The 25,927-nt window shown below is 35.3% G+C and overlaps 1 protein-coding gene across 2 annotated transcripts in view; it reads right to left on the minus strand.

The window, feature by feature from the left end:
• Parp8 (poly(ADP-ribose) polymerase family member 8) overlaps window positions 1-25,927 on the minus strand; it is a 143,616-nt gene that overhangs the window by 37,398 nt on the left and 80,291 nt on the right. For both annotated transcript variants that reach the window (XM_074077508.1, XM_074077509.1), the window contains 9 exons: window positions 23,190-23,279; window positions 22,631-22,701; window positions 21,377-21,454; window positions 20,200-20,294; window positions 13,773-13,833; window positions 12,661-12,751; window positions 6,958-7,024; window positions 1,516-1,641; window positions 626-1,187 (listed from right to left, as the gene is read on the minus strand). In XM_074077508.1, the coding sequence (XP_073933609.1) occupies window positions 626-1,187; window positions 1,516-1,641; window positions 6,958-7,024; window positions 12,661-12,751; window positions 13,773-13,833; window positions 20,200-20,294; window positions 21,377-21,454; window positions 22,631-22,701; window positions 23,190-23,279 (1,241 nt within the window). The remainder of the gene's footprint in view (window positions 1-625; window positions 1,188-1,515; window positions 1,642-6,957; window positions 7,025-12,660; window positions 12,752-13,772; window positions 13,834-20,199; window positions 20,295-21,376; window positions 21,455-22,630; window positions 22,702-23,189; window positions 23,280-25,927) is intronic.

Genomic DNA, 25,927 nt, shown 5'->3' on the forward strand with positions numbered 1-25,927 from the left:
TTCATCCAATTATTTTGATTATGGAAATAACATGTATAAGTTAGGTCTGTTTTTATCTGTAATTTGCTGCAATGGCAATCACTCTAGAGGTAAATTTATTGGTAAGATTATTTCCCAATAAATGCCAAAGATAGCTACAGTCATCACCTGGCCCTACATCCCCAAAAAACAGCTTCAGCATAAAGTGAACAGTAAGAACAACTTTGAGTGAGGCTCCAAGATACAGGTGTCAATACTGCTTGTATTCACCAGTAACAACACACATGGCCAAAGTTCTCATACATAACTCATAATTATAATGTAGAGGTGGCCTTTCACTACTCATGTGAAAAAAGAGATGAGGTTAACCTACTTTATAAAACACTAAAACTATATGCTTCCTTATAAGCATATACAACTGACTTCCATTTTTAATAGCATTCATTACTACAACAGGAATTTGGACTGGACCTTAAACCAATAACTACTCTTACTCTTTTAGAATCAAAGTTACAAATGTCTGGTATGCAAAAGCAATATCCCAAAAGGAAAAAGTTCCTTCCTTCACATTATCTTATGGAGAGGAAAAAAGCTCCACTAGCTCTTAGCTAACGTTTAAGAACCCAAGATGAAAGTATTTACGCACAGCAGGCTGGGAAGATGAAGATGAAGATGGTGTTAAGATACCAATTAGCCCTGAGGTAAGAGAGAGCCTCCTGCCCTCTGCATTAGGTTCCTTGAAAAGCTCGGTTTTGGATGACTTGGGGGTACTGGAGTAGGACTTGCTGAGCAGTTTGTGGTTTTTCAGCCCGTACAACTCTTCCATTCTAAGATTACTGGAGTAGGATCTGCTTAACAGTTTGTGGGGCTTCACGTTGGTGTTGTGCTCGCACCTCGGGTCTCCAGAACAAGATCTAGTCAATAGTTTATGTGACTTTAGAGTGAGGCAGTCCTCCTGCTTAACAGCCACAGGGCAGGGACGGTTCAAGAGTTTATGCGACTTAATAGTTGTCATCGCCTGCTCGGCCCTGGGGTCGCTGGACAGGGAGCGACCAAAGGCCCTGTGTGACTTGGTGCACACATCCTCAGCCTTTACCGTGCTGGAGCAAGTCCTCCGGAGCAGCTTGTGTGTTTTGGAGATGCCGTCTTGCTCAGGTTTCAGTTTGGATTTGTTTTTGCCACAACCAGGGGGAGGATAACTTGGCGACCTGGGAGAGGAACAAGAATGCAGCAGGGCAAACCATGAGTCTAACACTCAACAGCATCTGTTACTGCCCCATTTAAATTCTGCCTCCAGTTATGACTAAACCCAAAGTAGGTAAAGAATGATCACAGGGGCCAAATCACATTTTTCCTGGAAAGCAAAAGAAGATTGTAAGATTTTTTTTTTTCTCCCTCCTCCTATGCCAGAAATGCTACATTGTTCAATATGTTACTTGGTCTTTTCTTTAAAGTCACAAAGAGAAAAAGCAGATGTCAGGACAACTGAATAAGTATGTTTTATCACATGTAATGATGATGTCACCGGTTACCAACCTGCGCAAGGTAGAAAATAAATGCAGGGGAGACTTCACCTTCTTCTCTGACAACTTCTTGTTGTGCAGGCAATTGGACTTTTCTTTGCTCTGTTTCCACTGCTGTGTAACAAATGTCTGCATGATTCTGTCAACCCAAAGGCAATTCTGTTATCACAGTTCCAAGGTAATTTAAAGTAATATTGCTATATTTATATTGCAAATATGTTTATCTGAGGAAAATAAAGATGCTAAATTAAAATCATACAAGGTTTTTCACATGTAGGAACACAGCATATAGCAACTACCAGGACTTTATTGTGACTAGTTATATCAAAATAAATAATAAAATTATTACTTATTAAATCATAATATTGCTATAATTTAACTATACAAATGACATAAGGATTTGTAGGAGAATCATACATATAAACAGAATTAACAGGGTGGTCAGTAATTATGAATTATTTTAAGTAAAGCCAATTTCTTTATAAATTAATTTTTACTTCTATATTTTTCTTCATGAAAAGGAAAACAAAACTAAAAATATGTACTCAGCAAATATTGTCTTCAGCACAGCTCATTCACCTGTAAATAACACTGGGGTATTCCTAAATTTCTTAAAATTATTATCTCAAGGAAGGAATTTAATAATTCCTAATCTCAGAATTTTCTATGAGATCAATTCATCAGTACCTCATGATACAGAATTCTGGAATATCAGCTGTGGAAAAACAGCATTGTTTTCTGAAAAGAGTGTCTGTATCTCATCTTTCAATTGTCAAGAGGAGTGTCCCCTCAATGCTGATATTTAAGTAGATATGAATTTTTACAATTATATATTGTATATAAGTGTGCAATAAATTCAACACCTTTATTTCTTTTAAAAATCACTTCAGTGTTCTGGAAAAGGAACATGGTACCCCTGTTTGTTCTTCAGTTACAGCATGCCAGGTTGTAAACCAAGAACTTTATAAATACATTTTTTCTGGTATTCGCATACATTCCATACGTTATTATTCCATATATTCACAAATAAGGTGAAGAAGTGAAAATCTGTGCAAGTTAGTCTGAATAACAGTGACAGGTCTAATCAGCACATTAATGAACAAGGGTCAACACAGGTATAAACGTATGCAATTCCATAAGAACAGGTGGGACTCTTAGCATGAGACCAATTATTAAATTCAAGATCTATCGGGTCTTAATAAACTAACTCAGCTTAATAAATTAACTCAGGAAGGACACCACCTGGGCTTCTTCTGGTAATCTTTCTCCTGCCAGCTTGGATGGATTAAGAAGAAGAGTTATAGATGGACTTATTATGAGTTCTCTGTCAAAGGGGTGAGAACAGAGGATACACTGCAACAAATGTGCCATGAACCCAAGTTGGCAGTAAATTTGCTTTGGAGCTCTGGACAAAGGAAACTTTGAAAATTTTTATTTGTTTCTCTACTCAAGATTCTAGCAGGATTGAAATGTCCACTGGTACATCTTCTAAACGAGCAAATTTGGAATGTTTACCTTCTATGAGTTAAAAAAATTTCTATTCCAATAACCACTGCTAACTTCCCTTACTTTTATGTTGCATCAGTATTCTAACATGTTAACCACCACCTGAAATCAGCAATCCTTAAACGTGCACACTCAGTTTCCTAGATGTTCTTGGATGCAAGAGGAATTACCATCAGGGCTAATCTGAAGTTTATGTATGACCACATTTGATATAACAACCACCTTCTCCCAATAGGCAGCCCTGAAAGATTTAAATATTCACATTTGAGTTTTCTTTCACTAGTCTGTAAGCATCAAGAAGAGGTATGATAGGATAATAAGAGAGCGATTTTAAGGTAAGCTACACATCTGCCCAAGTGAAGGGCAGATAATCTACCACGCAACTATTTGAACAAAGGTGCCAGGGTCCTTTCAACAGGGAAAAGTAAACAGGAATGTGCAGCCTCGCAATTTTTCTCTTGCTCATCTCAAAAGAAACTATGCACAAGGAACACAGAGCATTCTACTCAACCTATACTGGCGAGCTTCAAACCATCAGCCATCAAGTTAAATTCTGGTACTATTTTGAGTTATGAGAATTTTATTTCGATTTTCACTTAACTTTTAAATTGAATTTAGTTTTATGAATATAGAATGCTACATAGTGAGACCAAACAAGAATTGTAGTATTTTCCCTCCACAAACACAACTTAACTGTGATCAACACAGACCCTTTTAGGGTTTTTTACTGACTTCCAAACATACATCCTACATCACATACATGTGATGTACATCACGTACAAGTGATATGTAGGTAAATTAGGTAGATAAATTAGCAGATGTATCTGGAGTAAAACTCTGGTTCTATTGCTTTCTGGCTGTGTGACCTTAAACAAACTGCTTATCCCCTCTAGGCCTCAATTCCACTGTCTAGGAAATTTGGCAATAACAGAACCTGTGCTTCAAGAGGGTAGTAATAGATAGAGCATTTCAAATAATGGCTGACATATAATATCCCTTAGTCCTACTGCCCCAAATACACCAGAATAAAATGAGGGTCTCTTAATTATTAAAAACAAATCTAAACAATAACAAATGTATCTGAGTTCCTTATGATGAATTACTGGGAAGATGAGAACAGATATTAGAAATTATATAATTTTACCCTAGATAAGACCAGAAGGATCTTAGCCAAACCAGTTATTTATAATAAAGGAAATTTAAATATCTATCAGAGTAAAATTTGCCAAGGATCAAAAAAAAAAAGGATCTAGGTAATATTAAAAAATTTCTACATAGATAGTATTTATGCATTAAAACAAATAACTTTTTAAAAATATTGGCCAAATAGATGACAATATCAATAGATCATGTTACATTTTCTAAGCCATGAACACAGCACACAGCTGTCCTTAGTTTCTAAGGCTTGGAATCATACCCACAAATTATTTTTCTAAACACATATACTCAGAAGCAATAAAGCGTAAAAAGCTGTTTATTCTGGGACTTCTAGGTTTTATAATTCTCATCTTGGTTCGATCAACCTTAGCCCACTTTTTTACAGAAAATGTTCTAATGTGCTTATTATAAAGCACATAAAGTAGAAAAGCAGAAAAGCAAAGAGAGAATTGGGTAAGGGGAAAAAAAAAACATGGAAAAAAAAATGTACCAAGACAAGGTGGTACCCTAGCCAGATGGCACAACAGAGAGGGAGGCCCCATGCTCTTCTCTAAGACATGAGATGGTGACTCAATGCAGGAAAGATAATTCAACTAAAAAAGAAAAACTAGTGGATACACTAGAAAAGCATCCCTAGTCTTAGGAGAGAGGATTGAGAATCAGTCTCCTATGAGTCCTTGTAAGAGAACACTCATGTACAGTGTGCTAACCATACCTTGCAATTTCAATTTAACATCAGTGATGCTCAATTCTAAGCACTAAAAACTGTCTTGGCTTGGGAGTGTGCCTCAAGTGATAGAGCTCCTGCCTAGAAAGAACAAAATCCTTAGTTACCCCCGGCAAAAGAATAATTATCTAATTCTGCATTTGTACATATGTAACCTAAACACTGGGTGTTTACAAGAGTAGTGTTATACAATACAGTGATTACAGATAACTATGTAGTATGTATTTCAAAAATCTAGATGAAAGGATTTTAAATGTTATCACCATAAAGAAGTTACAGATGTTTAGAAAGACAGATATGGTCAACAATGAATACATGTATTAATATATATATAATATATACATACACATAAAATATATTTTTATGTCTGTACTAGAACTCAGGGTTCTGAGCTTGCAAGACAGTTCCTCTACTTTCTTCCTGTTATTTTGGAGCTAGGTCTTGCTTTTTATCCACTCAGCCCTGGACCACAATCCTCTTATTTTAAGATCTCTGCCAACACTGACGTGACAGGGAGTGCCACCCACCCAGATTTTCCCGCTGAAAGGGAAAAATGTTTGAATCTTCCAAACATTCTGCCCAGGCTAGCCTGAACCTCTGTCCTCCCTATCTTAAGCTTCCAAGTAGCTAGGATCATAGGTGTGAGCCAATGGAGCCTGGCTAGTCTGTATGATGTTCATGTTTTTTATGTAATTAAAAATAAATAAAAATAAGAGTTCCTGAAAATGTAAATTCATTTCTTCATAAGCTAGACTTAACCATCCCGAGCATCATGTTGTACACAATATATTATCTACCAATTTCTTAAAAATCAAAAAAATTAGTGGTGGCACACAAGTATAATTCTAGCTACCTAGGAGGCAAAGACAGGAGGGTTATGGTTTAAGGCTGCCTGGGAAAAGCTAGTGAAAGACAGAGGGCACGGTTCAAATGCAAGAGTACTTGTCTAGCAGGCACACGGCCCTGAGCTCTTTGCCAGTACCATAAAAACAATTAATTAATTAATTAATATTAATAAATTACCCTCACTTGAACTGAGGTAATCTCATATCCTCTTAAGGAAGGATGGAGGCTCCGGTGGACTCTTCCCTCAACATGGAAGTCTCCAAAGGGGATGTGTAAGCAGCATCATTATTTCCTTCAGTGAAAACCACAAATGCTCGGGGTCCACACCAAAATACTGGCCAGTGGGTCATATCAGTGTTCATTTGACTTTAGAAAAAGTTGGAATTGAACTTTCAAGTCTGTATACCAGTATTCTTTTTTTTACTCAAAGACATAATTTGTTTCTGTTGTCCTTATATTTGACTATCAGTGTTTAGCAGTTAGCTTCTGTCTGATTTTATGACGCACTATACAAGAGCTTCAAAACCCATCACCATTTTTTTCTACTTCAAGACAATTAATAATGCCAGAATCCTAGTGAATACATATGTAGCAATGACAGGCTAATCTGTTTATTCAAATTAATTCATACAAACTGTATTTTTGGAGAACTAAATTCACTTCTAAAAGATAAACTGAGTCATTGTATTAGTCAAGGTCCAAAGAACAAATAGTTTCAAAGGTATAGGTACAGAAAACAGAAATCCTACAGTAGCCCAGGATCAGTGGCTGCCAAGCTTTACCACCTCCAGTCCCAAGAACAAGCAGTGGGAGCCCCTCATAAAACCTGGTCAGAGTCATGTGAAGGCTGCAGCTGGGAGCAGAACAGGAGGCAGCAGCCAGAGGGCGACTCAGCAAAGGGACCTCCTGGGAAGAAGCCAGGAAAATGAGCACCTCCTCTCCCCTACTCCCTCTGATGGTCACATTACAGATGGTCCCTGTGTCCATACAGGCCTGAGTTCTGGTCAGGGTGCAGGACCTGGACCCTGGGCCCCGGGCAAAAAGGGAGCTCTGCTGACAAAATTACAGATGCAGCTCTTAGCATCAGCATGATTTCCTCTCCTGAGACACTTCAAAAAGATCTTAATGAATACAAATGGAGAAAAATATAAGCAAAATGAGAATTTGATTTTCCTAAATAGAAATTTACTTTTTTTTTTAACTCTTCAGAAAACTTACTTTTTTAGCTGATGTCCCAATCCAAATCGTTCTTTTGTAGAAATCTGAAAGACATCAACAGTGGGTACTGGAAAGAAAAAAAAAAAAAATCAGAGTCAAAAGTACTAGTGTATATGTGAACACCCACATTTAAAATAGTGTGTATTTGTGTGTATGATGTACATTAGATTTTATATGAATGTAAGTATCTGTATATGTTGATGTATTATGCACAATAATGAAGAATCTCCAAAATAATCAACAGTTTAAATATGCACAAATAGGACAGGCAGTGAACCATTTATTAAACAGAAGAGAGACATGCCTGTATATACACCAACATTTTTAGAAGTAAACAATGGAAGATGAGGATAAAGCATAAGAATCTCTATGTCCTTCCTTAAATCAGTACCTCTTTCTTAAAATTACTAAGTTCGCTATAAAAAAAAAGTTGTTCGTCAATTATTATTCATGCCCACTGTCAGTCACTATAGCTGTCAAGAACACAGAGAGAGAGAGAGAGAGAGATCCCTACTCCATGAATACTGTTGTGTAGAGGGAGGAGACAAGACAAAAAACAAACACAAAAAACAGACATAGCTGTAGACAAATGCAAAGAGAGGAGTGGACAAGTTCCAACAGGAGACAAGTGCAAAGAAGGACCATGGATGGGGCTGCATAGGATCTCTTGTCCAAAAGGCCAAGGGAGAAATAAGAAAAATCAGTCAGGAACATCTTGCACTAATTAAGGCAAGAGACATAGTGGCTTGCATCAGTGCAGAGAGTGATTCATATGTTCTCCGAAAGCTAACATACTTCATTGTTAGACTGGATTTTAGGTGTGAGGAATAGGAGTCAAGGGCAAATTCAAGGTTTTTGAGCAAATAGAAAGATAAAATTTACCAAGTCCTGTGAAAACTGCAGTTGTAACAGGTTTTAAAAAGTGAAAAAGTTGGTTATTTGATTTCTACCCATGTAAAAAAGGCGTGGACAGTGGGATACAAGAGGACATGATTTAGGCATTCAAGTAAGAAGAACATACTAAAGATATAAATTTGATACACCTAGAGTACATGATACTTGAGGAAGCACTCAATGACTACAAATGGAGGAGAGAAGTCTGGGGGTTACGCTCTGAGCTCAGGAAAGCTCCAGCAAAGGAAACCTAGAGAGCAATGGCCAGGAGGATGGAAGACTCTATAGAGCTGTTACACTAAACACAAACTTCCGGCATATTTTCAAAGAAGAGGTAAGTCTTCTTTGTTGCTAAGTCAACTAAGGTGAGGACTCACAGGGCTACTTGCAATACTGAAGTCACTGGATAAACTGACATGAGCAGTGTTTGTGACATTATAGTACCATCACCCAATGTGAGTGGATTCAAGAGGAAAAAAAAAGAAAGGAAATGAAGTAAGCTAATGTGGAGGCTCTGCGGATGAAATTGAACCATCAAGGGAAACACAGAACCACATTAGCAAGTATCAACTGAAGTAGGACTACACAAATAAAAGGATGACATCAAACAGGAGATCAGATAGCACCAATCACAGTAAGAGTTGGGACAGCAGATAATCAGGGCAAAACTGTCTTGCTTAATATCACATTTTCAGATCACCCATGTTCCACATTGTAGACCAAAATGCTTCACTCCTTGTGTTGGCCATCATTCATTATGGAAATTTGGTGTTAGTATCACTAGTCAGTTTCTTTCTTGAGAATCGCCTAATCCTTATATAAGAGTGAGGAACAGTGTAGACACCACTCCAATCTCACCTGTCTCAAACCTGGCATCTCTGAAATTCAAAAGTGAATAAAAATTCCTAATGTCTTAAAAATTCAGTGGATTTTTTTTTTCACAGAAAAATGAGAACACACTGCACTCTCTAAATTTAAGAAGACACAAATTTCACATGCAGGAAAAAAAAACTGACAGGGAAGAAAAGGCAGAGAAACTAAAGGAACTTGGCTTACTTTACAAAGGTAGCAAAATCCAAAATGCACTAGAAGAACTAAAAACCTTCCCCAGAAAAGGGAAGAAATATGTGCGATACATAGAAAGAAAAGATGACAGACAGATGTTTGTCCAGAATACATGAATTACTCCTAAAAATTAATAGTCAAAGCTCAAAAGCTCATCATAGCATGTATGACTAGAAAAACTGTTTATCAAAATGATACATTTTCTAAGAAAATATGTTATAAGCAATAAAATCTAAATGACCCAAATTCTTAAAATACACTGAAAAAGCTCATGAAAAACTTCTTTCAAAAATAAGCTCAAATGAAAAAATGCTTATCACTGCTAATATTTACTATACTAATATAAGTTATTAATAATTGGGGAAACATGAAGAGAGAACTACTCACAATTTTTCTTTAATTCTGTAAACATTTTAGCCATCATCAGCAACACCACCAACAACAGGTGTTGGCGAGGATGCAGGGAAAAAGGAACCCTCTTACACTGTTGGTGGGAATGTAAACTAGTACAACCACTCTGGAAAAAAATTTGGAGGCTACTTAAAAAGCTGGACATTGATCTACCATTTGATCCAGCAATACCACTCTTGGGGATATACCCAAAAGACTGTTACTCCAGAGGCACCTGCACATCCATGTTTATTGCGGCACTATTCACAATAGCCAAGTTATGGAAACAGCCAAGATGCCCCAGCACTGACGAATGGATTAAGAAAATGTGATATCTATACACAATGGAATTTTATGCAGCCATGAAGAAGAATGAAATGTTATCATTCACTGGTAAATGGATGGAATTGGAGAACATCATTCTGAGTGAGGTTAGCCTGGCCCCAAAGACCAAAAATCGTATGTTCTCCCTCATATGTGGACATTAGATCAAGAGCAAACACAACAAGGGGATTGGACTATGAGCACATGATAAAAGCAAGAGCACACAAGGGAGGGGTGAGGATAGGTAAGACACATAAAAAACTAGCTAGCATTTGTTGCCCTTAACGCAGAGAAACTAAAGCAGATACCTTAAAGCAACTGAGGCCAATAGGAAAAGGGGAACAGGTACTAGAGAAAAGGTTAGATCAAAAAGAATTAACCTAGAAGGTAACACCCACGCACAGGAAATCAATGTGAGTCAGTGCCCTGTATAGCTATCCTTATCTCAACCAGCAAAAACCCTTGTTCCTTCCTATTATTGCTTATACTCTCTCTACAACAAAATTAGAAATAAGGACAAAATAGTTTCTGCTGGGTATTGAGGGGGGGAGAGGGAGGGGGCAGAGTGGGTGGTAAGGGAGGGGGTGGGGGCAGAGGGGAGAGATGAACCAAGCCTTGTATGAACATATGAATAAAAGAAAAATGAAAAAAAAAATTAATTCTTACAATGTTTTTAAAAATTAATAACTTCTAAAAGCTAATAATAATGAGTTAGAAAATAAATTGAACTATAAAATTCTGATTAGGCAAACAAGTACTCGGAAATACTCATCTAAAATTAGTGATCTTAACCAAAAACAAGTAAAAACTATATAGCAAGAACTGTATTAGTATATAAAATTCAAGACTACAAAAGTTAAGTATTACTATGTTACAAATATATAGTCTTCCAAATTCATTTCAAGTGTACACCAACCACAACCAAACTCCTCAGAGTTCATTTTGAATGTCAAGGAAATGAAGAAGGATGTGACAGAATGTATGAGGAATATGTTTTCATATTCTTTAAAAAAAAAAAAGGTAAGTTGCTGGCCAGGTGGCTCACATGGTATAATGCCTGCCTAGAAAGTATGAGACACTGCCTGTCAACCCCCAGTGCCACCAAAAAACAGTAAATAAATATATAAATAATGAAAGTTCATCAACTTTTTTTCTCTCTCATATAATTTTGGTTAGAAAGTGAAGACTGCCCAAGACATGTGGAAAATCTTCTAACACTCTATGAATAAGCATAGAGGTACCAACAATGAGGTGATTTGAACAGAAAAACTTTTTAATCTTAGTTTCACATTCCCAATTAAAAACAGGCATGCCCTTTAGATTAGAACCTGAATTTAGGCATAACAAATTATGACTTTGTTTAAGGTATATTTTTCCATGTACAATTAAAAAAACCCTATCTTTAATTTCAAAGTGGGTAAGTGGATACATTTCTTCAATTCTTATCATCTCTGTTCACTCCAGATATATTATCAGGTTAGCCTTAGCCAAAAAAAAAGTGTTATTCCAAAGCACAGGAAAAAATGCATTTGAAAAAGAACAGGTAAGTAAGTCAGTCTAAACTATGGACTAGACACATACTTTTACAAATTCATTTTACTATAAATACTGATACTTTCAAAGACACATCACAAAGCACCCATAAAGAAGTATTTTCTTACCTTTTCATTTGCTTGCAATAATCAAAATTACGAGTTAGGAAAAAAACTATTTCTTCTGGAACAATAAATTAGAGGTTCTTTTTAGTAACTACTTCTAGTTCTATTTGTGTATTACACAATATTGCCCATTTTAAACCATGGGGGTTTTTTTGCACATTCTCAGTGAGGTAAAAATAACCTTTACAAGAATTTAACAGTAAGACAGCAATGAGTTAATATTATTGAACATGCCCCAATTTAACCAGTGTAATATACAATTATGACAACTTCATATAAGAAACTCCCAGCAAATTTTGCTTCAAACAGAGGAGACTGAGCCAATCAAGGGCCCTAAATGGATGCCCCCACCCTTTACCACTGACACATCTCAGAACATGGGGCAGATGACCTTCAGGCAGTGGGCTCAGAGTTTTGATGGGCACTGGTTGTGCAGGAAGCAAAGGCCTCCAACTTTTTCAACCATGACCTCCCCATCTTAGGTCAAGTTCTCTCAGAGGCAGGCCCAAAGTGTAGAGGCGGTGACAAATAGTTTACTATGAACTGCTCTCAGGAGAAACTAATAAAGGGATGTGAGGAGTACAAGGGGGAAAGCCCAGAAAGGGTACAAATTCAAGTAAAGTCCCAGCTTCACAGCTGTCCTCTGGGTAACACAGATGCATAAATCACACCTCAAAAAGTTTGTCTGGCCTTGAGACCAAGCAGGTATGTTGCTGGACTGCACAGGATAACCTGCTCTTCACAGGAAAGAAAGCTCTGTGTCTAAGGACTAGGTACTGAATGTGTACAGAGCTGACTGAAGGGAGTACAGGGAGGTAAAAGGTGTCTTAGAGGATCAGGGTGTGGCACCAAACAAGCTCCCGGTCACCCATCCAGCTGTCAGATCCCACAACTGCGCACTCTAGAGTAAACGCAGGATTCTTTATCTTTCTTTTTCTTAATGGAAAAAAATAATACATAAAACACAGTAATTTCTGAAAGATGTGTACATCAACTCCTGCTTGGACAGATACATGATATATTAGCAAAGCTAAGTTCACTAGTAATCACAGATGAGATAAATAAGAAAAAGAAATAAAATCTAGAGTCAATCCAAAATATATTTACTGAGCTTCCAATATATTCAACTACTCTTTTAGGTTTTAATGTGTTTCACAGAAACTTGTCAATTTCTGAAAAGCTATGCAACTGTTACATATTTCTGTTCCCCTAAGTTAAATTGCCAATAAATCATCTTTCTTAGGAGATAGCCTACTTAAATACCATCATCAAGATGTTTAATTCTTATGTTTAGAATTATCAAATTAACATTCATTTTGCTTAGTTATGGTGCATAGCTAATTAATATTCAAACAGTAAAAAATAAACTAACCTGGGCCATTTAAGTATTGGGTAAGGGAACAGTGTAGTCGGACAATTATTGGTTCTGTTCGAATTACTTCCCATGCCACAGCAATCTCCTCCTGCATAAATACGTTGAAAAGATGAGTTAGCCATCCTTCAGAACTCAAAATGGAAAAAAAGCCACTTAAAATGTAGGCTAAACAAGATGCCCCACTACTGACGAATGGATTAAGAAAATGTGTTATTTATACACAATGGAATTTTATGCAGCCATGAAGAAGAATGAAATCTTATCATTTGCAAGTAAATGCATGGAACTGGAGAACATCATTCTGAGCGAGGTTAGCCTGGCCCAAAACACCAAAAATCGTATGTTCTCCCTCATATGCAGACTTTAGATCAAGGGTAAACACAAGTGGACTGGACTTTGATCACATGATAAAGCGAGAACACACGAGGGATGTATGAGGATAGGTAAGACACCTAAAAAACTAGATAGCATTTGTTGCCCTCAATGCAGAGAAACTAATGCAGATTCTTTAAAGTTACAGAGGCCAATAGGAGAAGGGAACCAGGAACTAGAGAAAAGGTTAGTTCGAGAAGAATTAAGTTAAAAGGTAACACACATGTACAGGAAAGTAATGCGAGTCAACTCCCTGTATAGCTATCCTTATCTCAACTAGCAAAAGCCCTTGGTCCTTCCTATTATTGCTTATACTCTCTCTTCAACAAAATTAGAGATAAGGTCAAAATAGTTTCTGCCTGGTAGCAAGGAGGTAGGGAGAGAGAGGGACGGGTCGGGGTGGGTAAGGGAGGGGGTGGGCGAAGGGAGGAGAAATGACCCAAACATTGTATGCACATATGAATAAAATAAAAAATATTTTAAAAAACACTTTCAGATCACAAAATAAATAAATAAATAAAAATAAAATAAAATAAAATGTAGGCTAAAGAAATGCCTAAGTTATGAAGGACTACAAATTACCTCAAAATCCATTGTTGTGTGAATAATAAAATACTAGACAAGTCTACATGAAGCACCCCAACAAAGTCACTATGTACTGACACCAAAAATTAGGTTTCATCCTAGAAAAAAATTACTTGAAATATACCAGCCATACTACAGAAATTGATACTTACATCAAGAAAACTGACGTCAATATGCAAATCAATGTCTACATCATCGATGGCTCCATATTCCCTGAAAGCAGAGATTCACATTATTTTTTTCATTCCCCTTTAAAGATTCAGTATGTGCTAGGTTATTATAATTAAAAAATTCAATCATATTGTGATCCCTGATTTCTATGTATGGATCAGAACTGACAGTAGACATAAATAACTCAATCTAGTAGGACCATTATTTTCTGTGACCTATTTATAACAAAGAGAAATCTATCTATATTTTCACTCATGCATATGCATACACAAATTCAAGAGTTGTTTGGTTCCAAGCTTCAAATGTTCCCATCCCCTGTGGCAAATTAGTCAAACTTCCCCACGTGACTGTTCCATTTTCACTACACACTCTGAGTATGAAGAGCTGTGTCTGGTGGTAAGGAAAAGTTTTTGACATGAAGAGTGTCCATGAATTCTCCTTCCATGTTGGACATCGGTGATTTGCACACTGGTCCAGGTGTTCTGCCACTTGAGTATCACTGTGTTGTTTGGGTGGGTAGCTATGTTCCATGAGAAGGCATTATAAAAACAAGCTCAGGTGGTACCATGAACCAGTATGGTTTTTAATACAATGAAAAAATACAAAAATAATAGCTTAAATATGTCTCCATTTTGATATTCTTATAGAATTCATACCATATATAAAAGGTAAAAAACTACAGAAAAAACTGAAATGCTAAGTTAACTAAGTAACTTGAATATGTGTATTTTAGTTATTTATGTAAACATTAAGATAGTTTTATATTCACGAAACTACCTCTTTGTATTGGAAACTGGGTCAAACATTAATCGATAATCTCATTAGGTTCTCATCACAACACTGTCAAGCCGATAATGTTACTACATTCATTTTACAAAAAGGAAACGGAAGGTCAAGAAGTGAAAAAAAGCTGCCAAGTGGAATATAAAACTTGGTGAGAAAGTCATATATTGAATCCATCCATATCTAACTTCAAAACACTGTACAGGTCTGTCACAAAATTCTCAGTGAAAATTTATGTGCAACATATATGCAAATAGTACAGATACAATTCATAATTATGGCAGTTGATAGTGTTCAAAGCAGAAAATTTTTAATGATAATTTGTGTAACTCAATTATGTAAATTAATGAATAAAGAAATCTAGAAGCTTTCTTTGTGTGTTGATGTCTGTGACAAAAAAGAGAATATGTTAGAATTTAATAACTTAGACTCTGGACTTTTTCTATTTTCTCTTAAAAATATATCAAAACATTGAGCACATTCATACTTTTTATGAAATTTACTTTCATTGTAATAGCTTAAATATTACATAAAATTAACAGTATTATTTACATGGGGACATCACATCATTACAACATCTGGACTCTTCATAAAATATAATCACAAAATTGATATGAAATTTAATATAGAAAGTATAAAAAGAATAAGGCCCAAGCAAATAAGATTCATTTCTTCTCTGTCATTCCTCTTTTTTATGTAACCCTTTTAAAAAGGAAAGTCCCATAGTAGCTCATGGGCTATTGAAAATTGACCTTATAGCTCAGTCGTTGTAATTTAATGACCTTGAACATAGGAAAATGATTCATAACTATAATAGCAATAAGAATATATTTTGTTATATAATATAATGTAATTAATAATATATAACGTATAAATATATATAAACATATATTATCATATATACATATGATAATACCTTGGGAAATACTCCACCAGGATATATATATTACTTAATTATTGTCTTAAAAGGTTCTTATTGTGATCACTTCCCACACCTCACTACCAATGGATATTTTCTTTCTCTCATCTTTGCCAATTTCATCTGCAAGAATAACTTTTATCTGAATTAATTTACTTGGTAAGACTTGGCAAGAGGCAGAGAGAACGGAATCAGAGATAATAAATATCAGTAAAATCTTATCCATAATTGGCTACCTAATCAGAAAGCTATGATAAGAATGTGAATTTGCAGTACTCTTTGCATTATTTCATAATTTTTAGGTTAAAAGTTTCCTTTCAATTTATTTTTTAAAGGGGTGAGGGAAAAAAGAATTACAAGTGCTCTTCATTATAGCAAAGCATGAGTGCAGCATTTTAAGGACGTGGAAGATTTGCAATTTACTGTATTCTGTAGGTGTGTATCTAGAAATAGTTAGCTTTTTCTGTTTTGTTTTTACAAACAACAATGTGTATATGCAAGCCAACTTCAGTTGTAATGCCCTTTTTATATAATGCCAGTAATTTCATGCTTCCCACTGCGAGGGTACAAAGAGCAGTTAGTTTGTCCAGATGCAGCAACTCAGTCATCAGGATTGCTTCTATACCTGAATAATGTTCAGTAGCCCATGATCTCATAAACAGCAAATGCAGGATCAAGTTGAATGCTTGCTTGATGTAAGAATGAAACTTGAATTGTGGCTGTGTCCTGAATACATTATTGGGTTTATAATAACTCAAAATAATTTTTGCCCTGCCTTTCTTTATTTATTCACTGTAGAATGACTACATCAAATTGAATTTGAAATCTTTTTGAGATATGAGAAACAACACAGAAATGATCTGAAGCAACTGTTTCACTGTGAAGCAGAGGGTCCAGAAAGAAATGCTGTGTAAATGTCCCTTCTCCTCACCTAGGTGGGCTCCCAGTTCAGTTGAGCTTCCTACTCATTGAGGCAACATATCTTGAAATCTGGGCATTTGATTTTTTTGACCCAGATTATTTAAGAACATGCGTATGAAATGCTTTTGTTAATAAACATGTACTTCTGAGGACATCCTATAAAAATCCTTATAATGCATTTTCCTATTTTTAATAACTAATTAAGAAGCATCCACATTAGCGAATAATTTGCATACATACTCATACAGACAGTAAATATTAGACCATTCTTGTCATTCTTTCTTTCTCAGATTAGTCATTATACCATTATAACATGCCATAATGCAACCTCATCAAAACTAGTTGTGACCAAGCTGGTTATAAAAATCTATTTTTAGTATCTCACCTTTTCTTATTAACTGTCAAATAAATCATACGTTTCCCCTACACACACTCACACACACACTCACAATTCTACCATCAATTCTTAAGAAATAAACCTATTTAATTTTTCTGCTTTCAACCACTGGGCAGATACATCTTGAGAAGATATTTTGCTGTGACATCTGACGCCTATTCACTGTGTTTTTGCCCGGTGTGGGCATGATGTTTGTGAATGGGCCAAAAAATATGCAAGCTTACTAGTCAGGAAGAAATCTTGACAAGACCAAAGCTTTTGCAAAACTGTAATCAACATAAGATATAAGTTTCTCTAAAAGACAACAGGGCTGAAAAGAATTTAAAAATTAGATGCAGATAAGAAAGAAATCTCATCTTTCTTTATAAAAAAATTTTTATAAGATAAAATACCATTTGTAATTTTAAAACAATATTCAGAGACTTTGCAGTCACCTTAAAAATCCTGAGTTTTGCTCAAAGAAGGCCCAGGCTTTGGGAGCAGAGTGAGTTTCTAGGATCTGAGCTTCTGAAATTTACATCTAAATTGTTTTCCCAGGTCTTTGGAAGATATTTCTCCCTTTGGTTTAAGAAGTACAGAGGGGAACTCCATACTTCCTATCATCTCTTCCTGATTTTCCATGACAGACTCAACTCAGAGGCAGAGGGTGAAGAATCCATACACAGGAAAAGATACAAACGTCCAATCCAACAACTTTTGATGAAGAACATACTTCAATGTATAAGTTATACTGTGGTTAAAAAGACTAATATATCAGGATGAACCACTTTAACTTTATAGATATAGATATAAATAGATACAGATACATATCCTGAAAATCTTGGCTTACACTAGAAGGCATTGGGGGATCGGGCAGGTCATGGTCATCAGTGAGGATGACAAGAGTCTAGGAGACAAACTTCACTGGCAAAACTAGTCATAAGTCCAGGTCACGTATAAAAGGTCTCAGGAAAAGAAAGTCCAACCAAACAACCAGAATAAGATAATCAGTGAATTTATAATCAGTTCAAACTGGCCACTTAAGTGGTCAATCCTGATTTCTGTAGGTTGGTTCTGTCTTGTCTTTTTCTTTATTCTTTTTTATATTTCTTCTTTCTTTCAGGAGATAAAGGTTTGGTGGCCAGAAGTATAGTGGCATGTGGTTTTTCCTCCACCCATCAAAAAAAAAAAAGAGAGTTGGAGGTATGGCTTAAGTGGCAGAGCACCTGTCTAGCAAGCACAAGACCCTGAGTTCAAATGCCAGTAAGTGGGTGGGGGCAAAGGCAGGGGGAAAAGGGAGATTCAGAATGCTTTTGCTCTCCAAAACATCAACTCAAAGAGGCCTGTTTCAAGTGTCCATTTGCAAAATGCAATCGAAATGTGTCACAGTCACAATCTTTGGAGCTCCCAGTCTACATCAGGCATTAGTCACAATAATAAAAACAAAGGTTAGATTACTCATACAACTTCAATTTTTATAATGAAACAGGAAATGATCACAAAACAAAGGATATTTTGTATGAGATTGTAATTGTTTCTTTCCTAATCAAAAACTTTGACCACTCTAAAAATATCAATCTATTGATAGAGCACCTATCTATTCAAGTGTGATGCCCTGAGTTCAATCCCTAGTACTGCCAAAAAGTGAGTACCATAAATATAATATTCAGGGGCTAGGAATGTAGTTTAGTGGCTAAGTGCCTGCCTAGATGCATGAGGCCTGGGGTTAGATCCTTAGCACAGTAAAATAATAATAATAAATACTATATTCAAATGACACTAACCAATGAATATTACTTTATAAATGTATAACTACAGAAGTACATTTACAATTAAAAACATATACTAAAGCATATGGATAAATGATTTAAGATGAAACATTTAGACTGATCACAGGAATTCTATTTCACAGAGACAGAATTCACTTCCCACTGCATAGACTATGAATCAGAGGCTTATTTACATGTTGTTCCATGCAGCCACTATTTCAATATTAGATGGAATAGCCAGGTAGGACTGGCATTACCTATTTAAGTAACAAATTTACTATTAATTAGTTTTCCTATATCTTCTTTTAGCCTACTTTTAGAAAGGTTTTGCCTCAGTCTAGGCAATCAATCGGTAATTTCCACCTCTTACAAGGAACTTAGATGTGGTTAGTTGCCTTTCTCATTAGATATCGCATAAAAACTTTGACACCAAATAGCCTATTGTGCACATTGAGGTACTTTTTTGCTCTTCAAAGTCCATTAAGTTCTTATAAGACTCAATTAAGTAAAAGAACAGCTAATTAGAACAGTCTGTTTTCAATAGATTTAGAACTTTGCAAGAAGACGATTCCAAGACCTTATGCCTAACTACCTCTTTTCCATGTCTTAGGATTAGAGTAGGCAGGAAATTAATTTTTATTTGATTTTAAGCAAACCAAACAAGTTTTTCTGTGATTCACATTTAGACCATGATCATTTATTTATGTGGCTTACGTTCATTAAGATTTACATTGGAGCAGAGTGCTGGTAGCTCACGCCTGTAATTCTAGCTACTTGGGAGACTAAGATTGAGAAGATCAAGGTTCCAGACCAGCCTGGGCAAATAATTCAACACCTTGTCTCCAAAAATAACCAGAGCAAAGTGGACTGGAGGTGTTCAAACCCAAGTTCCAGCCCAAAAAAAAAAAAAGTGGATAAAAATTGTTATAAGTGAAAAACACAAAGGAAAATAATCCAAATTACTTATTACTTTAGGTACTTCATTTATCTAGTTTCAACAGTCAATAATGATGAATTTCATTAATAATATGAGAACACAAATACAGAGGACCATAGGAGTGTGGGTAGGGTTTTTGTTGGTTGGCTCGACATGGTCTCATAATTTAACCCAGGCTGTCCTCAAACTCACAAGCCTCTTGCCTCTGCCTCTTGAGTGATGGGATCACTGTACCTATCACCACCATAGGTGCTTAATAAATGCTTTGTAAAAAAGCAACTTCTTATATATATGATAATATGACTGAGGCCAGAAAACATGGAAATATGTTTTAGAAAGTAATCACTGTATACCATGGTTAACCTCTAGACAAAAATAAGCATTTTGAGTGAAAAGTTGAATTCTATTATATTATGTCTATTAATTATATGTCTCAGCTTTTTATACTAGTGGGGTGCATTTAAATTTAAAGTTTCAAGCTTTCAAGACAACTCTCCAAAATAACTAATTACCTTACTACAATCAGCATAAACTTAAACTATGTGTACAAAACATAGTCATCCATATGCCATTTTTGCATAAGTAGAAACACAACAGAATCTCTCACATTCAAATATAATTGAAAGTCCTTGAAGTTACTCCAGTAGGAAAGCTGCAATGGTTTCTCAAATGATAAATGCTTTCTCAGAAAGCATTTATTTACCTGAGAGAAACGGCATGTGGCCCATATATCTCTCTCACTGCCGACAAATCAGCTTCCAGCTGCGGGTGCTTGTGCAGTTCCCCATCATAGTTCACCTGAGGACGGGGACCATTCGGGAGTGACGTAGATAAACTCAATAGTACATTCACCAAAGTTCTTAGCTTCACACATGGCTAGAATAATTACTTGTGTTAAAAAGTTAAAATTAGATTATTTTGACACAAAGAAAATGCAAATGTTGAAAAGGAGTGAATTAAGTGTCTGACAAATACTCTGTAAAACTTCTGGAATGAATATCTAGACTCAAGAAAAGCATTTGCTTCCTCTCTGCAAAAATTAGTTCTGTGAACAAAAATCAATCTTGGAAGAATTATTTTAAATCAAGGGTTCTATTGGATAAAGATCCATTTCATTGAGAAATCACCTTGCTAGAACTCTATTCTTGGAGAGATGAAAATTACTTTTACCATGTCCACTCAACTGCTGCTTTGTACATAAACTTTACAAACAACTTGTTTTCTATTCTGAATGAATAGTTACATGCATTTTTTATGTGATAACTTTGGCTTTCATGACCCTCCTTATCATATTATCCTCTTGGTATCATGCCCAAGTCATAAATAACCTTGATCAAGAAGGTTACAGAAACAGAACAGCAAAGTGAACAGCCACACCCTAAGATTAAGTGTGCAGCTACTTCACATATGCAGCTTAAATTATGACATTTCTTCAGAACAATTTCTCAACACAAATGAACAAGGAGGATGCTCACTAATTATTATTAGGGCCCACTGAGTTGTATAAAGATAAACCATCTCTCACTGAAACCTAATAATTGAGTGTCCTCAATTTAAAACAGTGCCATCATTTCAAAATATTCAAGCAATATGCTTAAGAAACGTGAACGTCCCAATCATAATAAAATACTATACAATTTCTGTAAAGCAATTTAGATAACTTCAATGTAAATGAATGATTACATAAAAAAAAGGATTTGCAAAGGTAATCTTAATTTCTGAAAACTATGTAGAAAATGAAAAACAGATAAAGTATTCAGATTTTTTAGCAACTTACAGAACCATGGACACCTGGGGTTTCTTAACTCTTGGGCATGCACTAAGGCAGACACGGCAATTAGAATGCTGAGAATGGATCCCTGGAAGACAGATTTACTTACCTGTCCTCCATAATAAAATTCCTCAGAATCATTGTCTCCTTCGGAATCTTCTTCCACTGTGCTGTTCTGTCTAGACTCCTTAAAAAATAAAGCAAGACCATTTTAATGGTCAAAACAGTTTTTCCTTCTTTTGAAAATAAAATAGCAATATAAAACATTCTGCCGGGCATCAGTAGTTTATGCCTATAATCCTAGCTACTAAGATTTTGATGACTGGTGTTGGAGGCCTGTCCAGGGAAATAGTTCACAAGACTCATTCTTGGTATGGTACAATTCTACCTTTTGTTTGTGGATGTATTTAGCTCTTTATAAAGCAAATCTTTGACTGATAATATTTGCAATTTAATATTTTATGTACTTCTGAATAATCAATTATAGCATCAGCTTTTATTAAAAAGTTCCTCTGTATTATTTATCCAAGATTATTCTCACTTCCACTGCCAACTTGAAACAACAGCATGAAGCCAAAAAAACTTTGAATGCAATAATAAAAAATCAAGTTATGACAAGAAATACAAATCACATTATAAAGAGAACTTTCAGGATATAAAAATTAGCTGTCTTAGAATTCAGAATACAAAAGGGTATTAAAATTAATATGCCTGTCTGAGGGTTTAATTAACTGAACTCCATTATATGTCTGAAGTTCAAATAATGAAAATTTATGGTGACATTCCTATTACTGGCCTTACTAGCAAAGTCAAAAGCGGGTGGGGAGGGGAGGTGGTATCTTTTGAATGTAAGACTCCATTCATCTGATGTTTCTTAAGGAAATTAAACGACTTTGGGTTTTGGGTTTTATGAAATTCTAATCTATTTTTGGTATCAGTTTTATTCAAGCAGTGATTCTCACTATGGATAAAAAAGGGGAAGAATCATGAACAGCTTTCAAGAAAAGGATAGTTAGTCCCGTTGCATTTCTTTTGTTTGTTTAATGGCATTGTATTTATGGAAAATAGATGAATTTGTGTTTTTAAGCACCCAATATTGGGGGGGGGGAGGAAGCTATAAGTGCTCTTCTATCAACTACATTATTTTATTAAAGAATATGAATAAATTATGTTGTGTTTATGTCTTATTTAGAGCTAAATGTCTTGAGAGCAACTCCTTCTCAGAGTTGATTTTGGGTCATTCTTGAGCTTGAGTGACACCACATGCAACTTTAAATTGAAATGAGATGTTAACTACAAATACATGGTAAATTTAAAACACATCTGTGCTGTTTTCAAAACACAAAAAACATCTCTTACATACCTCTCCATTTTCCTTTTGCAATTTGGACTTTATAGATAAACAACAGTTAATATCATTTGTTTTTCGTAATTCTGAAAGAAAGTTACAAATTAAGAAATATTTTAGTTTTCATCATTTTTTTTCCCCCAAACTTTCATAAGTTTCTGTGATTCCCTCTCTTTTGCAAAAGAATTAAGGGGTATCTGGAAATTGTATCATCTTGGGGAGTTAGACAGTAAGTCAATTTTCCTGGTTTCTTGTTGTGTGTAAGAATGTGATCCAACTAAAGATACAGCGCACAGATTTTTCCAACTGTCAGTACATACTTTATTGCCCTAAGTGTAATTTTATATTCAGTATTGTCACTACAAAGGGAAATGGTTTATAAGAGCCATATACAAATTATTGAAAAAAAAAAACCAGTATGTTTACGATATAAAATTTATATGAAGATCCACATTTACAGAAGGTAAAGATAGGTATTTGCTATATCAGCTAAGAAAAACAAAGAGTAACAGTGAAACTACCTACAATCAAGACAAATTAATTCAGGATAAGAAAAATGTGGCATTGCTGTTACCTGTTGCTATTCTATGAAAAATTACAGGAATTGGCTCTGTAGTTACTAACACATCTTCATCATTTTCTGAACTTGACACATATGTATTATCTGAAAAGAAATATGATTAAAGACACAGTAACTTGAATAACTATCCTTTATAAAAATATTAGTTATAATCAACATTACTTTAGTATCGATTATCATACAAGGATCTGCTGCTGATGTCCCCTGCATCAAAAAATTTTAAAATGAGGAACAGAAGTACAGGATCATGCAGTTCACAGCACCAAGAAATAATGGGGATTTTGCATGCTTAAGAACACAGAAAATTAATTCAGCTTATAGGATCTTCCTATTTAAAAAAAGCTTCAATCAAGTAATATATACAACTATTTGCTAATTTACCCACCCCAAAAAAGCAAAATATCACCTTCACCATCAGCAGCTTCACAAAGTAGTAAAGTTAATAGAAGGCACTACAATTTGATTCAAGGGCCCATAATTTGGTACCTATGCATTGTGCAATGCTGAAGGTCAGGACTCAACCTTCAAATATTTTGTAAGAGATTTTCTACCAGTTCATATTTTGACATTAGCACACTTTTAATTTTTGGTTTCAGCTTAAGTGCGCCCCAAATCAAAAAGTCTCAGGATTTATGATACCATGTATTTAATTACCATTCTGACATAATAGGCCAAATTAGACCACAGAATGTATCCAAGTTCTGATCAGAAATGTAGCAGAGTAGAGAATACATCACGTCTCGATGCCACTCTAATGGTTTGGGATAAAATTAAGCAAAGACCAGCAATAGTTCTTTAAATGTTTAGGAGAGTTCATTCACAATGCATTCTGCTTCAGGGCTTTTCTATTATTTGGAAGTTTTTGATTACTCATTTGAGTTTCCATTTCTTCATGATTCTGACTTGGCAGGCTGCACGTTTTAGGAACCTGAGCATTTCTTCTAGGTTAACCAGATTATCAATCCCACTTCTGGGTTTGCTAAATGAGGTCAGTATTTCTAAGGGATGTCAACCCCTCACATGCATTGTAGCACTATTCACCATGGCTATATGTCCAGTAACAGTTGACTGGATAAGCAAATTATGCTAAGAGCACACAATGGAATATTCTATTCAGCCTGGAGGACATAAGCAGAAACAGAAACACAGAAATGAAATCTAACAAAGTTACACTAAAAGAAGCATGGTGTAAAACAGAAGGTCACAAGGGTAGTGGGGTGGGTGGAAACAGAGCTGTCAGTCAAAGGGTGCAATCCTTCAGTCCCAGGGGTCTCTAACATTCAGCAGGGGTGATGGTGGATGTGTGAAACAGATTGTGATATCAATACAAAACATCCCTGCATGTAAACATTTATATCAAATCACCACCATCGTCTACCTTGAAAATCTACATACAGACACAAACTAGTCAAGGATCCCCTTTACCTTAAGCCACAGTCTCAGCTATGAAATGAGGAGACTGGCTAATGATCTTTGAGCATTTTCTCTACTTTTTGGTTATTTAAATCTAACTCTTTTTCAAATTGCCTTTGTCATCTGTGAAAACACCATCGTTTTTTAAAGATGTGCAAGAAAGATATAAATAGGCCTAAGTCTATGTTTCATAGAAGACCTATAGACTTTTGGTAAAGCTGTTATCAAAATGAGTATTTTCTCTTCTCTTGCCTAAAGGTCACTGCAAACACTGCAACCAGAAATTCGTATGGAACAGTGGGGAGAAAGAAAAGCATCTCTTCAACTACTGGTTTTATTCAATTTCAACAGCAGGATAATTGAACTCAGGTCATTCCACTCTCAATTACTATGTAACTTAAAAGAAATGATCACTACAATTATAAATAATAGTACATTGATTTTGTAATCTATTCTAGATGTTTTCTCTGAATTTTCTGTGTAATTTCATGTAACTTCCCAAGCCAATTATTATCCTTTTTAAAGATAAATCAGAGAAATAAATTAAACAATTAATTGCACAAGTAATAAGCAGTAAAGCTTAAATCTTTTTTAATCTAATTTTGTCACTATGTTGCTTATTTTAAATATAGAAAATAGTATCACTCAAAAAAATGCCTATTTAGTATAAAAACAATTACAACTTATAGGTTCTTTTTTGATACAAACTGTAGGATTTTACTTCTCACTTATTATTCACACAGCTACACACAGTGCTCACATTTGTCACCTGTCAGTCAAGACACTGTGTACAGGCAACAGAGAACCCAGAAACCACCACTTCTTTCTTCTAGATTCCAGTAAGACATATAGTAGATTTGAGGGAATTCACTCCCAATGCTTGGTGTGCCTTCTAATTAAATGTGAGAACAGAATAGGTGAGAATTAAAGACTTCTGCTGTTTTGTTGTAGCAGAGCCAACCTGTGACTTGTAATATATATGCTATTTTCAAATCCATTACAACAACAAAAAATCATCTTCACTGTAAAATTCACAGAGTATAAACAAGCCAGAAGGCTACTCGTTTCTTCACTTGATTTTAAAGAATAAACCTATCATTTAATATTATACTTACATCTGTCATTATGAATACCTAACTCAATAAAGACTCTAAACTATGAAATGACATCTGTTCCTAGGAACAAAATCCTGACTGATACATTCCAAGAGGGCAAAGAAAGTCTCCTGCTTCCAAGCCTAGACAATGAGCTAATCATTGAGCTATACAATCCAGAAAGATAGAAAAAAATAACCCTAAGGATCACTACCAGAAGGAATG

This window comes from Castor canadensis, chromosome 6 (assembly GCF_047511655.1).
Source record: "Castor canadensis chromosome 6, mCasCan1.hap1v2, whole genome shotgun sequence".
NCBI lineage: Eukaryota > Metazoa > Chordata > Mammalia > Rodentia > Castoridae > Castor > Castor canadensis.